At 40.5% G+C, this 14874-nt stretch overlaps 4 protein-coding genes across 6 annotated transcripts in view; all 4 read right to left on the bottom strand.

Annotated features, from left to right (window-relative positions):
• LOC125884165 (gastrula zinc finger protein XlCGF57.1-like) overlaps window positions 1-5272 on the bottom strand; it is an 85996-nt gene extending 80724 nt beyond the window's left edge. Inside the window, exon 1 of one of the 3 annotated variants that reach the window (XM_049568993.1) lies at window positions 5010-5272. In XM_049568993.1, the coding sequence (XP_049424950.1) occupies window positions 5010-5202 (193 nt within the window). In that variant the 5' untranslated portion in view covers window positions 5203-5272. The remainder of the gene's footprint in view (window positions 1-5009) is intronic. The other 2 variants (XM_049568994.1, XM_049568996.1) reach the window with 2 other exon arrangements.
• The window catches only part of LOC125884150 (gastrula zinc finger protein XlCGF57.1-like), a 561995-nt gene that overhangs the window by 62133 nt on the left and 484988 nt on the right, over window positions 1-14874 (bottom strand). Inside the window, exon 10 of the mRNA XM_049568957.1 lies at window positions 2257-2649. Within this exon, the coding sequence (XP_049424914.1) occupies window positions 2257-2649 (393 nt within the window). The remainder of the gene's footprint in view (window positions 1-2256; window positions 2650-14874) is intronic.
• The window catches only part of LOC125884175 (zinc finger protein 771-like), a 51234-nt gene that overhangs the window by 17603 nt on the left and 18757 nt on the right, over window positions 1-14874 (bottom strand). The window lies entirely within an intron of this gene.
• LOC125884174 (zinc finger protein 135-like) lies at window positions 9069-13301 on the bottom strand. Its single transcript, XM_049569013.1, has 2 exons — window positions 13051-13301; window positions 9069-11141 (listed from the first exon to the last, which is right to left on the bottom strand). The coding sequence occupies exons 1-2, from the start codon at window positions 13241-13243 to the stop codon at window positions 10132-10134; spliced, it is 1203 nt and encodes a 400-aa protein (XP_049424970.1). The 5' UTR covers window positions 13244-13301; the 3' UTR covers window positions 9069-10131.

The following is a 14874-nucleotide window of genomic DNA, read 5'->3' as shown; positions in this document are numbered from 1 at the left end:
GATATTATTTTGCATGACGGACGCTTCATATAATAACATAACAATATACTATTTATGGTGTTATGCCATCGTGTCATTTCTGTCTCTACATGGTCACGTGTTAACAATTCTCCTCTGCTCTCTGTATCACGCATGGCGGAGTTCCGCCACACACACAGGTGAGCACGCTAGAGCGGCTCGGGCCGCATTTTCCTGACCAAACCTGACCCCGAGCCCGGTGCAGTTTGTCAGCTGACAAAGTTATTGTTATGGACACTGTGTAAATAACCAACAGACTGCTGTTACGCACAGACAAACACGCTGCTCGCACAGCAGCTCAGCACGGCACTCATGCTGAGCTTGTGTTGCGTTCAGGCGTTGTCACGTAAATAACAACTTCCAACACTTAAATAGGTCATAGCACAAAACAGCAGCATGTCATGTGACTTTTTACTTTATTATATTCAATACAATTGTATGTTCCTAAATCTTGCGACACCTCATATGTAAGCTAGACAGACATTTCACCTGCTCATTACTGTGTACAAATGTACTGTATGTACTTAGTCCTAAAGAGCCCTTCTGGTGCCAGTAGATACATAGAAACATCCCAGCAGGCTGTGCTTTGCAAGCATACAAAAAAGTTTCACGCATGTGAAAATTATTTTTCATGCGTGTGCTTCACCTCCGCTGCTACAACTCCATCCTAGGGGAAACACTGCTGTGTGCGTTTTGTGCAACAGGTGGATGTGGTAGTCTACTGGTAGAGTAGAGAGAGAGCTAAGTAGCGTTGAAGTACAGTAGAGCAGGGCAAAGAGATGGAAGCAAAATATATTAAACCCGGTGGTGTTAATACAGCAGAACTGGAGAGAGGGATGAAAAATAAATAGAGGTGGGCATGGCTCAAGTAGGGCGCAAAATTATAGACGGAGAACGATTGACAAATTTTTCACTTTAAGCCCTGACACTGTCATTTTTGTGTAGAAATTAAGCTACAATACATGACATATGTTGTTTTAATTAATAAATACAGTGTGAATAAAGATTACATAACTTAAAAATAACTGCAGTCTTTGTTATTTGATAGCCACTTAAATTAAACAATTTTTAGAGGGCAAGTAAAAACTGACTTCGGGCAAGAAGATCTCTGACCAACTTGCCCGACTGGGTTAGTGAAAAAAAACCTTAGCGTTGAACCCTGCACAATATACTTCCATATGTATTTACATAACACTAGCAAAGACCCCAGTAATCCATTATTAATAAAGCGAGTACTTTAAAACACATTTGCCATTTAGCGCGAGGTGAACACAACACAGCACACACACACTGTATGGCTAATAAGCATACTGCTACACTCAACAACGAGAGCCAAATAAGCATGTCTGCTTGACAATAATATTATTGACTCATGTGTGTCATCCCTGTAAAAGAGATTTGTACAAACTGAACAGGTTAATCACTTTCCTCCTTCATGGATTTTCATATGTTTATTTAAACTTCTACTTTGTTTAAATGATTTCCCACAAATTAAACACCTGAATGGTTTTTCTCCTGAATGAGATCTCATGTGTTTCTTTAGACTGCCACTGTAACGAAATGTTTTCCCACACTGAGAGCAGCTAAATGGTTTCTCTCCTGTATGAGATCTCATGTGTACACTCAGACCATCACTGCGACAGAATATTTTCCCACACTCAGAGCAGCTAAATGGTTTTTCACCTGTATGAGATCTCATGTGTATCTTCAGATCGCCACTCTTACCAAATTTTTTCCCACACTCAGAGCAGCTAAATGGTTTCTCCCCTGTATGAGATCTCATGTGTATCTTCAGATCGCCACTCTTACCAAATCTTTTCACACACTCAGAGCAGCTAAATGGTTTCTCCCCTGTATGAGATCTCATGTGTGCACTCAGACAGTCACTGCGGCTGAATCTTTTCCCACACTCAGAGCAGCTAAATGGTTTCTCCCCTGTATGAGATCTCATGTGTATCTTCAAATCTCCCCTGAAACTATATCTTTTCCCACACTCAGAGCAGCTAAATGGTTTCTCCCCTGTATGAGATCTCATGTGTGCATTCAGACCGTCACTTCGGCCGAATCTTTGCCCACACTCAGAGCAACTAAATCGTTTCTCTCCTGTATGAGATCTCATGTGTCTCTTCAGATCTCCACTTTGACCAAATCTTTTCCCACACTCAGAGCAGCTAAATGGTTTCTCATCAACAATCAAATCACTGACAGGGACTTCATCATTTTTCAGAGAGTTTAAACCTGACTGAGGTTCACTGGTCTCCGTCCAATCATCACTGTCATCAGTCTCAGGTTGTAAATGTGTATCTGGATCTGAGTTCCTGGCTGCTTCTGCTCCTCCACAGTCCTCTCCATCTGCTTCTGTTTCCATCTGTTCAGTGTGTCTTTGATGAAGCTGTGAGGACTGAGGTTTCTCTTCATCATCTTCACTCTTCACTGGGACAGGAATGAAGGTAAACTTGATGATATCATCCTCCTCCAGCCCTTGAAGCTGCTCTCCCTCCTGACTGATCCAGAGTTCCTCCTGTTCCTCTTTAATGTGTGGAGGCTCTGGGTCCTCCTGGTCCACACTGGAGCTCCACTCCTGCTGCTCAGGGGGAACCTCTTCTTTAACCACCAACAGCTGCTGGACGTCTGCAGGAAACAGGAAACACACACACACACACACACACATAGATATTACAGAGAAATGTTCTCAGATCTCTGAGCATCAAACAGTTTCACAGTGTTCACTCAGCTGTGTCAAGGCCAAAACACACTGGTGGCAAACAGCGCAAGAGCCCCTGCCCCTCCCTCGTAAACCCTTCACTCACAGTCAACACACTTAAATTGAGCACCCTGCAGAGCAGCATTCACCTCTCCCTGTGACCTGCCTTCAAGGACAGCCAGGTAACAATAGTGTTTGCCCTCAGTCTTGGTATTGTTTGTTACTGTTGTGAGATTAAACTATTAAAACATGTCACTATGGCTTACCCAAAAAATTTAAAAGCTTTGTTCGATGGTACGGGATTCAATTGTGAAAAAAAAATTTGAAGCTTCGGCGCTTTTTTCCCCATTTTTTGGGGGGAGGCCTTAAACGCAACACTAACCCAACAAGCGCACTCAGAGCCGCTCTGAGTCTGGTGTCAGAGACGCTTCTGATGCTCTGAGTTGCGCATCTCTTTGATTGTGCTGCAGTGTGCGCAGATGGTTTTAATTTAAGGTGCTTACAGACTCGGACGCACTATAAGCGGAGCGGACACAGCAAGGAATGTCCGCAGTCATTCGGGCTTCCATAGTCGAACGCACTTCCGTGTTGTAGTTTCCTGTAAAAATGTCCGTTAAACACTACATTACCCCCTAGTCTTACATTTTGGGCAGTTTGGAGAGGCCCCTGTCGTATATTTACTGTACATATATGGATTGTATTTCTCTGAATCTGTTACATATGGATATTTTCGTAGGTAAAAGTAAAATTTCCTCCCATACTTCAGTATCTATTGTTTACAACTGAGTTTCCCATGATTTCCATAGGAATGATAACCTGTCGGTATTCAAATGCTGTAGCTTTGGGTAAAATTTGGATACAAAGTGACTTTGTTGAGGACTATCTAAAAGAGTCTTTTCTAAAAAGTTAAAGTCGTCTGGGAGATTAAGAGTATCCATTTTAGTATGTACATAGTGTCTGACCTGAAGGTATTTGTAAAATTCTTTTGTTTGTAATTTGTATTTAGCCTGTAAGCACTCGAATGTTTTATATTTACCCCTATCCCAAAGATTATAAATATGGTGAATTCCTGTTTCATACCATTTCTGAAAGCTACATCCAGTGCCCTCTCTGGTTAAATCAGGATTATCAATCATTGTTGTTTAACAACTCAGTTTATGTTTAGTCCCAAATAATTTCCTCAAAGCATTCCAGGTACTACACACATTAGTAATTAGAAAATTGTCTTTAGCCATAATTGGTAGTTCTCTCCTGCATTTATCAAGTAAGTTGACAGGAGAGTATGGTTTGGAGAGGCTTGCTTCAATCTCAAACCATGGCGGCTTCGGTTGAGCAGTTGCCCATACATAGAAATTTGACAGAACTCTTTCACACAATTGATTAGCGCAGGTATTGTGTTTGATGGGTCTGTTAATGTCAGGAGGATGTCATCCGCGTACAACAGAATTTTGTGCTGTGTAGTTCCCTTGATATTCGAGGTTTGCCAGACAGCTGTTTTATGTATTTATGTATTTGTTGTTTTGAGGTTGTCATTTTTTGTCTACCTGCCCAGGGACAACAGATGTAAATTAGCTGCTGGCTAACTCTGGTGCAATTACTTTTAATTATGCACTGTCCCAGTAAAAAATAAACAATAAAAATGAAAAAAAAAAAAATAAAGAAAAGCATCCCCCCCAAAAATCTCTTCCTCTTGGTGCCAGCATCAAATACTTTTGAGAGTGCGGTTATAGGACTAGTACTGATAAGTGGAGTAAGTTTCATGGATGTGACACTTTCCTTGTGGGAGATAGCATATATTTCAAAATGGACCTGTTAAATCCTAATCATTATATGACAACTGTCCAATAGAACAATACATCAGAAAGTAACATTATAAGGGCATACAAAATTCCTGTAAATACCCTATATAGAGAATTCTTAAAATATAGAATGACAGGGACAGAAAATAAATGTAATAAACACACAATATATAAACCAGAATCAGAATAAACTTTATTATCCTCAAGGAGGAAATCTGTCTTGGACTTAAGTACATAGCGGCTGCAATCTCCTTCAATTTACATAGGCTACAATATAGAAGAAATCCCACTATATTGTAATAGAGCATGTTTGACAGACGTAAATATCCATAGGAAAAACAAACAACCAATGCATGAAGATCGGGAGGAAAAGTAGCAAACGGCACCAGAGAGGCTAACGACACAAGATACGCGACAGACTGAATATTTATTGAACAAACCTGCAGTCATATTATTAATAATGAACTTGTAATGTTTAATGAACAAACCTGCTCTGTGTAACCGAAGCTGAGGGTTGAAAACAGCGTCCAGTAGTTTCCGTTGTCGCTCGTTCTCCTCTTTTGATCGACAAAGTTCCTCCTCGTACTCTGCTATCGTTCTTTCAAACAGCCCAAATATCTCTTCAGCAGCCGCACTTAGTCGCTGCTTCACCAACGCTCTCAGCATTTGGACTTTAGACATGTTCACGCTTTAAAAACACAACAAAGACACTCTGATAACACACCTATCTACCAGACGCCATCTTGCTCAAACAGTGTGACGTTCGCAACAGCAAAGAGTACAGCTTCCGGGGTAAATGAGGTCATGCGCTTCAAAATAAAAGTCCAGAAGTGTTCATGAAGCTGTAGGCTGTCCTTAAAAACACAAGCAGGAAGATACATGATTGAAAAACACTCTTTAAAGAATGATATTAATCATTAATAGAAAGTTTATTCTTGAGCTTGGACACAAAAGCTTAAAACATTTCACAATACAAGTCTGAATAACAAACCAATAAACACTGTGAATGACTCAATTTAAATTAGTTTAGGAGGTGTTTTTTATGTTTAACTATATACAGTTCTTCCCCCTCCGGGTAGGATCAGGACAAAAGGAGTAAAAAGAGCATTAACCCTAAAACAAATATGAGACCTGTTGTCTCCCTCCTTCAAGTTTAATCTGACCTGACTGCATGGATGAAATCATTAATATCCAGGAGAACACTTTACATACAGCATGTGAGCAAAGAGAAAGAGGCATAACATAACATCTTGATATTCTGTGCATGTGCACTTTCAGATATTATAAAATAGGCAGAAGTGTTAATAAGACTTAACTGATGAGGAAATACATAATAGATGCTTTCTTGCTCATTTTATATAAACAACTGTTTCATCAGTAACACAGGATTAGAATTCTAAAAGTGGAACAATACAGAAGAATGATATATGACCTTTGTCATGCGAATGACTATTTTCCCGCACACTGAGTGGCTGAAGAGTTTCTCTTCTGTGTCACAGCGTGGTCACTGTGTGTGATTTTCTTTTCTTTTTCTTCTTTTTTTTTATTTACAAAATTTCATACATGTCCAGAGTTGCTTCAACCCTCAGTTGCTCCACAGTTTAACTGCTGCTGCTGTTGAAAACACGTGTAACCTTTGGCATGTCACTGCCTTTGGACTTTTTTCCTGCACAGAGTGGCTGAAGAGTTTCTCCCCTGTAGGGATTCTCATGTGTGTGTCACAGCCCTGACATGCTGTGTGAATTTTTTTTATTTTTTTTTTACAAAATGCACAGCTGAAAGGGTTTTCTCCTGAACTAAACCTCATCTGACAAAGCTTCATTTCCAAGGAAATCTTGTGTCACATATGCAACTCAATGGTTTCTCTCTGTAGGAATCCTCATGTGTCTCTTCAGACTCTAGTGGCCAAATCTTTTACCACACTCAGCAACTTACATATTTTTAGTTAATAATAAGTGTCATACAATGTACTTGGACTACGTCATGTTTTAGAGAGTTTAACCTTGACTGAGGTTTTCAAGGTTGAAGGTTTTTCTCCTGTATGAAATCTCATTTGTCTCTTCAGACTTTGATTGAGGCCAAATCTTGTCCCACATTCAGTGCAGCTAAATGGTTTCTCACCAGCATAGCATCTTGAATCACTGCCAGTGATGCAAGGGAGTTTAAACCTGACTGATATTTTCTGGTCTCCCGTCAATCATCATCAGTGTTGTCAGTCCAAGGCTCAGGGGACTCTCTGGTCTTATCATCAGTCTCAAGATGTAAATGTGTAGCTGGGTGTGAATTCCTGGCTGGTTCTGGTCCTCCACAGTGGAGTACTTTCTCCTTTGGCTTCTGTTTCTATCTGTGTAGTGGAGCTGCTGGCTGGAGGCTCTGCCCCTCTGCTGTCCTCAGTTTGAGTTTGATGAGGTTTTGAGGACTGACGAACAACACCCTCATGGTTTATGACTTGTGTCGGCCAAGTGAATCTTTAGTGACAAAGACTGCAGTTAAAAGGGTTTCTCTCCTGTGTTGGTTTTCATGTGTTTGTGTAACTGGCCAGTGTGTGTTAAAGTTTTAATACAAATGCTAACTCTGAAAGGTCTTTGTCATGTATGAGCTCTCATGGGTGTTTTTAAAGTCTTAATTCATGTAAAAGATTTTTTAAACAACCGAACAGCTGAATCACTTTTCCCCCTCTTGAGTTCTCACATGTGTATGTAGAGTTCCACTTTGTGTAAATGATTTTCCACACATCGACAAGCTGAAAGGTTTTCTCCTGTATAAGTTCTCATATGTCTCTTCAGATGTCCTTTTTTGAGATAATCTCCCCACACTCAGAGCAATGAAGTGGATTCTCTCCTGCATGAGATTTCCATTGTTCCCTCAGTTGTGCTCTTTGACAAAATCTTTTCCCACACTCACAGCAGCTTCATAGTTTTTCTCCTGTATGAGACCTCATGTGGTCCCTCAGAGGCTCACTCTGACCAAATCTTTTCCCAGAATCAAAGCAACTCAGTGATTTCACTCTTGGGCTGGGTGATATAACGCCTATATATGATATAACAATCTATTTACAAGCAAGATATAGAATTAGACAACACTGTTTATATCAATATAGGGTCAAGTTGCATTACATACAGTACAGGCCAAAAGTTTGGACACACCTTCTCATTCAATGCGTTTTCTTTATTTTCATGACTATTTACATTGTAGATTCTCACTGAAGGCATCAAAACTATGAATGAACACATGTGGAGTTATGTACTTAACAAAAAAAGGTGAAATAACTGAAAACATGTTTTATATTCTAGTTTCTTCAAAATAGCCACCCTTTGCTCTGATTACTGCTTTGCACACTCTTGGCATTCTCTCCATGAGCTTCAAGAGGTAGTCACCTGAAATGGTTTTCCAACAGTCTTGAAGGAGTTCCCAGAGGTGTTTAGCACTTGTTGGCCCCTTTGCCTTCACTCTGCGGTCCAGCTCATCCCAAACCATCTCGATTGGGTTCAGGTCCGGTGACTGTGGAGGCCAGGTCATCTGCCGCAGCACTCCATCACTCTCCTTCTTGGTCAAATAGCCCTTACACAGCCTGGAGGTGTGTTTGGGGTCATTGTCCTGTTGAAAAATAAATGATCGTCCAACTAAACGCAAACCGGATGGGATGGCATGTCGCTGCAGGATGCTGTAGTAGCCATGCTGGTTCAGTGTGCCTTCAATTTTGAATAAATCCCCAACAGTGTCACCAGCAAAACACCCCCACACCATCACACCTCCTCCTCCATGCTTCACAGTGGGAACCAGGCATGTGGAATCCATCCGTTCACCTTTTCTCACCTTTTCTGCGTCTCACAAAGACACGGCGGTTGGAACCAAAGATCTCAAATTTGGACTCATCAGACCAAAGCACAGATTTCCACTGGTCTAATGTCCATTCCTTGTGTTTCTTGGCCCAAACAAATCTCTTCTGCTTGTTGCCTCTCCTTAGCAGTGGTTTCCTAGCAGCTATTTGACCATGAAGGCCTGAGTCGCGCAGTCTCCTCTTAACAGTTGTTCTAGAGATGGGTCTGCTGCTAGAACTCTGTGTGGCATTCATCTGGTCTCTGATCTGAGCTGCTGTTAACTTGCCATTTCTGAGGCTGGTGACTCAGATGAACTTATCCTCAGAAGCAGAGGTGACTCTTGGTCTTCCTTTCCTGGGTCGGTCCTCATGTGTGCCAGTTTCGTTGTAGCGCTTGATGGTTTTTGCGACTCCACTTGGGGACACATTTAAAGTTTTTGCAATTTTCCGGACTGACTGACCTTCATTTCTTAAAGTAATGATGGCCACTCGTTTTTCTTTAGTTAGCTGATTGGTTCTTGCCATAATATGAATTTTAACAGTTGTCCAATAGGGCTGTCGGCCTAATTAAAAACTAGAATATAAAACATGTTTTCAGTTATTTCACCTTTTTTTGTTAAGTACATAACTCCACATGTGTTCATTCATAGTTTTGATGCCTTCAGTGAGAATCTACAATGTAAATAGTCATGAAAATAAAGAAAACACATTGAATGAGAAGGTGTGTCCAAACTTTTGGCCTGTACTGTACATGCCAGTGTGCATCTCTCCTCTCTCACACTCTGCACAGCTCTGCCCCACTAACTCACACACAAGTTCTCCAGCAACACTTTTTAAAACCCTAGTCAGACGTGCACCTCACCAGAAATGAAACTACATGTCGACGCAGACCTCCTGTCTATTTTCGTAAGCTGAAACCATTTCTCTCAGTGGAAATAAAGCTCTTATTTACTTTAATTTCACAGATAAGAAACAATAAATAATGAAGAAATTAAAACCTCCTCAAAAGTAACATTTTAAGTCCAGCGTGTGATTTATCCTGACTTCATATGAGCAGAGGAAATCTCCACTTTTCGCTAGGCTAATTTATACAAGTTATACAATGTAAAAAATAAGCATAGGCTTATGCTAATAGCGTTAGCATGTTGTACTTAATTGGAAAATGTGTTTAGTATGAGACAGTTGTCAGTGAACCTTGTGAGTTGTAATGGAGAGAAATCTTGTACCAGGGCCGCCCCTCCCTAAATGCCCTGTTTTGTACCGTTCCCTTTGTTAAATGTTGCTGTTGTCCCTGGCTTCATATGAGTAGAGGAAAAGTGCGCTGGCCGCTAGGCTAATTCATTTAATGTAAAATGCCTGTGCCAATAACATTAGCATGTTGCATTTGTGGGGAAAATGTGTCCAGATAAAGACAAGTGTTTGTCTGTGAATGCTGCGAGTTATAGTGAAGCTGAGCTGTGTGCATGTGTTCAGGTGGTCATTATTAAGCCCTGTTTGTTGTGTGTTTTGAATCAACTAAACTTTACAGCGCTTCACAGAATTCCCACCGCCCACTGGTGTGATGGAAGTGTAACTGTTGTGCACCTGCATATCTTCAAACAGGGGAATAAAATCTCTATCTTTAAAATTCATTTTGAAAGTCTGTTTTCATAAAAGTGCTTATGACATCTCAAATGTGGCTTTGACTTGCAACTGAAAACATAGAGCCTTTCACGGAAAATACCTATATAGGTATTTTCCGTGAAAGGCTCTATGTGTGTCTATTGTGTATCGCTGATATGAATTTCTGTTCATATCGCCTTGCCCTTTATCTCTCCTGTATGAGACGTCATGTGTTTCCTCAGGCTTCCACTTTGACAAAATCTTTTCCCACACTCAGAGCAGATAAATGGTTTCTCTCCTGTATGAGTTCTCATGTGTCTCTTCAGATGCTCAATTTGACAAAATCTTTTCCCACACTCAGAGCAGCTACATGGTTTCTCTCCTGTATGATATCTCATGTGTCTCGTCAAATTTCCTCTCTGACCAAATCTTTTCCCACACTCAGAGCAGCTAAATGGTTTCTCTCCTGTATGAGATCTCATGTGTTTCTTCACATCGCCACTGTGACCAAATCTTTTCCCACACTCAGAGCAGCTAAATGGTTTTTCACCTGTATGAGATCTCATGTGTATCTTCAGATCGCCACTCTGACCAAATCTTTTACCACACTCAGAGCAGCTAAATGGTTTCTCTCCAGTATGAGATCTCATGTGAATCCTCAGATGTCCCTTGTGACCAAATCTTTTCCCACACTCAGGGCAGCTAAATCGTTTCTCATCAACAATCAAATCATTGACAGAGACTTCATCATTTATCAGACAGTTTAAACCTGACGGAGGTTCTCTGGTCTCCTTCCAACCATCACTGTCATCAGTCTCAGGTTCAGAAGACTCTCCAGTCTTGTCATCAGTCTCAGGTTGTAAATGTGTATCTGGATCTGAGTTCCTGGCTGGTTCTGCTCCTCCACAGTCCTCTCCTTCTGCTTCTGTTTCCATCTGTTCAGTGTGTCTTTGATGAAGCTGTGAGGACTGAGGTTTCTCTTCGTCATCTTCACTCTTCACAGGGACAGGAATGAAGGTAAACTTGATGATATCATCCTCCTCCAGCCCTTGAAGCTGCTCTCCCTCCTGACTGATCCAGAGTTCCTCCTGTTCCTCTTTAATGTGTGGAGGCTCTGGGTCCTCCTGGTCCACACTGGAGCTCCACTCCTGCTGCTCAGGGGGAACCTCTTCTTTAACCACCAACAGCTGCTGGACGTCTGCAGGAAACAGGAAACACACACACACACACACACACACACACACACACACACACACACACACACACACACACACACAGATGTTACAGAGAAATGTTGTCGTTCATTCACATCACAGCTCAAAAACTCCTTACTGAACTTCTACAGATCTCTGAGCATCAAACAGCTTCACAGTGTTCACTCAGCTGTGTCAGAGTGAGTGAGGTTGAGGTGAGCTTTAATTTCATAGCAGTCATTAACATGTACTGTTACTCTTGTCATGTCTGGAGGCTACAGTGTGGCTCTTTATTTGCTCAGTCTAAAGTGAATTGTGTGATAATGATTGTCCATAGGATGTGGCAGTGTGCCAAGACTAAGGTTTGATTACCAGCAGCCAAAGTAAATAAAATACGGTTGTTGTTTCGAAGCATTTACCCATCGACATATGTTTCCTCCTCGCCCTGACCCCCGGCAAATGAAGCATGCACTCACAGGAAGCTGACCCCCCCAGAAGCTAGGCTCGTACTACTGAGGCACTGCAGAAAGCTCTAAGGCTCAACATTACGTTTTTTCATCAAGTTTTATCTGTAGAGTTTTCTATTGTAGAAATGAAAGGTGAGTATCACATCTGTCTTTCTATATTGTGAAAACTTTGTAACACAACCTTTTTTTGTGTGTTTTTATGTCTTTATCATCACAGCCAGCTACTGTTATTAACGTTGATAAAAAAATATTATCCATGCTACCCAGCAGCACATCAAGTAATATAGTAATATATGTTCATAAATACATTTAAGTTTGCTCACGTTGAAACGCTTCAATACATCCAATCTTGAAACATATACTGTGATGCAATAAACCAGGATGCAGATATGACTACATCCGCATTTCAAAATAAGGTGTTACGACTGATAAATACAAATTAAATATATGGAAATCAGATTTATTGGATCCTAATCACAGGAAGTTAACACGCTACCTACGTCCCTTGTTGTTTTGAAAATCCTGCTAAATTTTTATAAATCATGTGTCTTATTCCTGAGGGCGCTACTGTAGAAATGATTATGCGTGCAACTTCCTGTGAGATAGCAGAAGTAGCAGAAAGCTAGTTCGTCCCATAGATTGTCTGCGGTTCTCCCAGTGGCTACTCTTGGTGGCTAACCGCCAACACTTCTTTTCCAAAGTAATTTGCCTTCAGTTTAGCAAATACTGATTTATTTTTTAACAAATATTTAACTAATGTTAGCTTTGCATTTTCTAAAATGTCTTTGTGCAGCTCTGATACGTACTTCCTTAATATTATATAAAAAATGAATGCCAAATGTTATTTATTTTGCACCTACTTTATATTACTATTAAAGTCTGCCGCTAAATTCAGCTTCATGTTTCGCTCAGAACAGTTTTTAATAAATCAGAAGTTAAAATATGTGCGGAGGATTAGCTAGGAAACATCACATTTATCCACTTTACACGCAGCTACAGTTAATACTGAATTATGTTAAATGTTTGCCGAATGTGTTCGTATCTCTTAATAAGCCATCAGAAATCATCTTTAGAAGGAGCAGAGGTACGATCACATAATCCTGTTTTTAAACAGATGGTGTGTTCCACGTTTTGTTTACTAATTGCTCTTGGAAAGAAGAATAGAGTACTGTAAACAAACTGTTACCACTGGAAACCGCCGGTTTCCGTTCAATGCCGGAAGTAATGCACATAATGCGCGTAAGGAATCGTGTGGGTAAGGAATATGGTGAATATTAATATCAAAAGAAAAACACAATCAATGCATCCGGGGCTTACGACATCACCAGAGAAGCTAACGACACCAGAGAAGCTAACGCAGCGTATAAACGTCGACAGACTGAATATTTATTGAACAAACCTGCAGTTATATTATTAATAATGAACTTGTAATGTTAAATGAACAAACCTGCTTTGTTTAACTGAGGCTGAGGGTTGGAAACAGCGTCCAGTAGTTTCCGTTGTCGCTCGTTCTCCTCTTTTGATCGACAAAGTTCCTCCTCGTACTCTGCTATCGTTCTTTCAACCAGCCCAAATATCTCTTCAGCAGCCGCAGTTAGTCGCTGCTTCACCAACGCTCTCAGCATTTGGACTTTAGACATGTTCACACTTTAAAAAACACAACAAAGACACTCTGCTAACACACCTATCTACCAGACGCCATCTTGCTCGAGTACTGTGAAGTTAGCGACAGTAAAGAATACAGCTTCCGGGGTAGATGAGTTAATGGGCTTCAAAATAAAAGTCCAGAAGTGTTAATGAAATTCCAGAGTTACTCAGAAAAACACACTCAGGAGGATAAATGATTAAAATGCACTTTTTGAAAGAATCACACTTTTTGAACTGTTCCAATTGTCTTTTAGTTTATTTGTTTTCAGGTGTGCCAAAAAAAAAAAAAAAAAAAAGTAGTACATGAGCAACAGAAACATGGAGAGATGCAAAAACCTCTCAGAGGGGCTTCATCAAGGCACTTTCTAGTGTATACCCTAATCCATTAGTTAACTCAGTAAAATATAATAAAGATAGTACACAAAATTAAAACCACTAAATATTAGTAGACAGTTTACACAGTTTAACATCAGGAGGATAAAATCCAATCTTTAACATTTTGATGGGCAGTTTACACAGATAGTCCGTAAGTATAGCATTCAGGAAATAAAATCAAACCTTTAACACATAATCCATCACTATAACTTTTTTTCAGAATGAAATACAGTATATTTAAATATATATCTCTGTTTCCCCCTGGTGGTCCAAATGAGTTGCCAAATTCGTTGCTTGTTGCTTTTTAGAAAAAGCAAGAAAGTCACCACAATGAAAGCACTCAAGAAGGGATATGTTGATTTGTATTGAATACCAGTCGAGTATATCCAGAACACCAAGTATTCAAACAGAAGAGGATAATGGATACTACAACTATGGAGCAGAGATAATGTGGTGGTTACTTCTATTAAATCTTGGTGGATAGAGTCAGAGTGTATAGAGATAGTCGACAGTTGTGTAGAGTGCACAGTAGCCCTTTTTAGATAGGAACTGTGCAAATTTGCAGGAAAGCTCTATCAGTCATTTTTCAGCATTGGCAGTATAAAAACAAAATCAGGGAGTGCAGCAAAATGCCGCCTACCTGCCTTTGTTTATACAGAAGGTGCCTTTTTCGGGGCAATGGGGGGAGTGAGCAAGTAACAAAATGTGTAGCTCAGCATGTGACGTAAACAGTGACGTGGGAGGAAAGCCACGGCTGGTCAGTCCTTCGATGATTCTCTCGTAAGTCGATTTTTTTTTTTTACCCCACTCTGAGCAACTTAACAATTTTTGGTTAGTATTGAGTGTCACGCAACGTACTGGGACTTCATATTTTACAAAGAGTTGAAAGCTGACTGAAGTTCTTTGATCCCCTTCCGATCATCATCACTGTCATCAGTCTCTGGTTGTAAACATGTATCTGGATGTGAGTTCCTGGCTGGTTCTGGTCCTCCACACTGCCTCTCTGCTCTCCTCAGTTTGAATTTGATGAGGCTGTGCAGACGGACTAACAACACACTGATAGTTTCCAAGTTGTTTAGGCCAAGTGAATCTTTAATGACAAACACTGCAACTTACAGGTTTCTCTCCTGTGCAGGTTTTCATGTGGTTGTGTACCTGTCCAGTCTGTGTTAAAGACTTCATACAAATGCTGCAGCTGAAAAGTCTTTCCCTTTTATGGGTACTCACATGTCTTTAAAGACTTATTCCA

This window comes from Epinephelus fuscoguttatus, linkage group LG23, assembly GCF_011397635.1.
Source record: "Epinephelus fuscoguttatus linkage group LG23, E.fuscoguttatus.final_Chr_v1".
Taxonomy (NCBI): Eukaryota; Metazoa; Chordata; class Actinopteri; order Perciformes; family Serranidae; genus Epinephelus; species Epinephelus fuscoguttatus.
The sequence above is the reverse complement of the archived record's forward strand: the minus strand, read 5'-3'. Positions and strand labels throughout refer to the sequence as shown.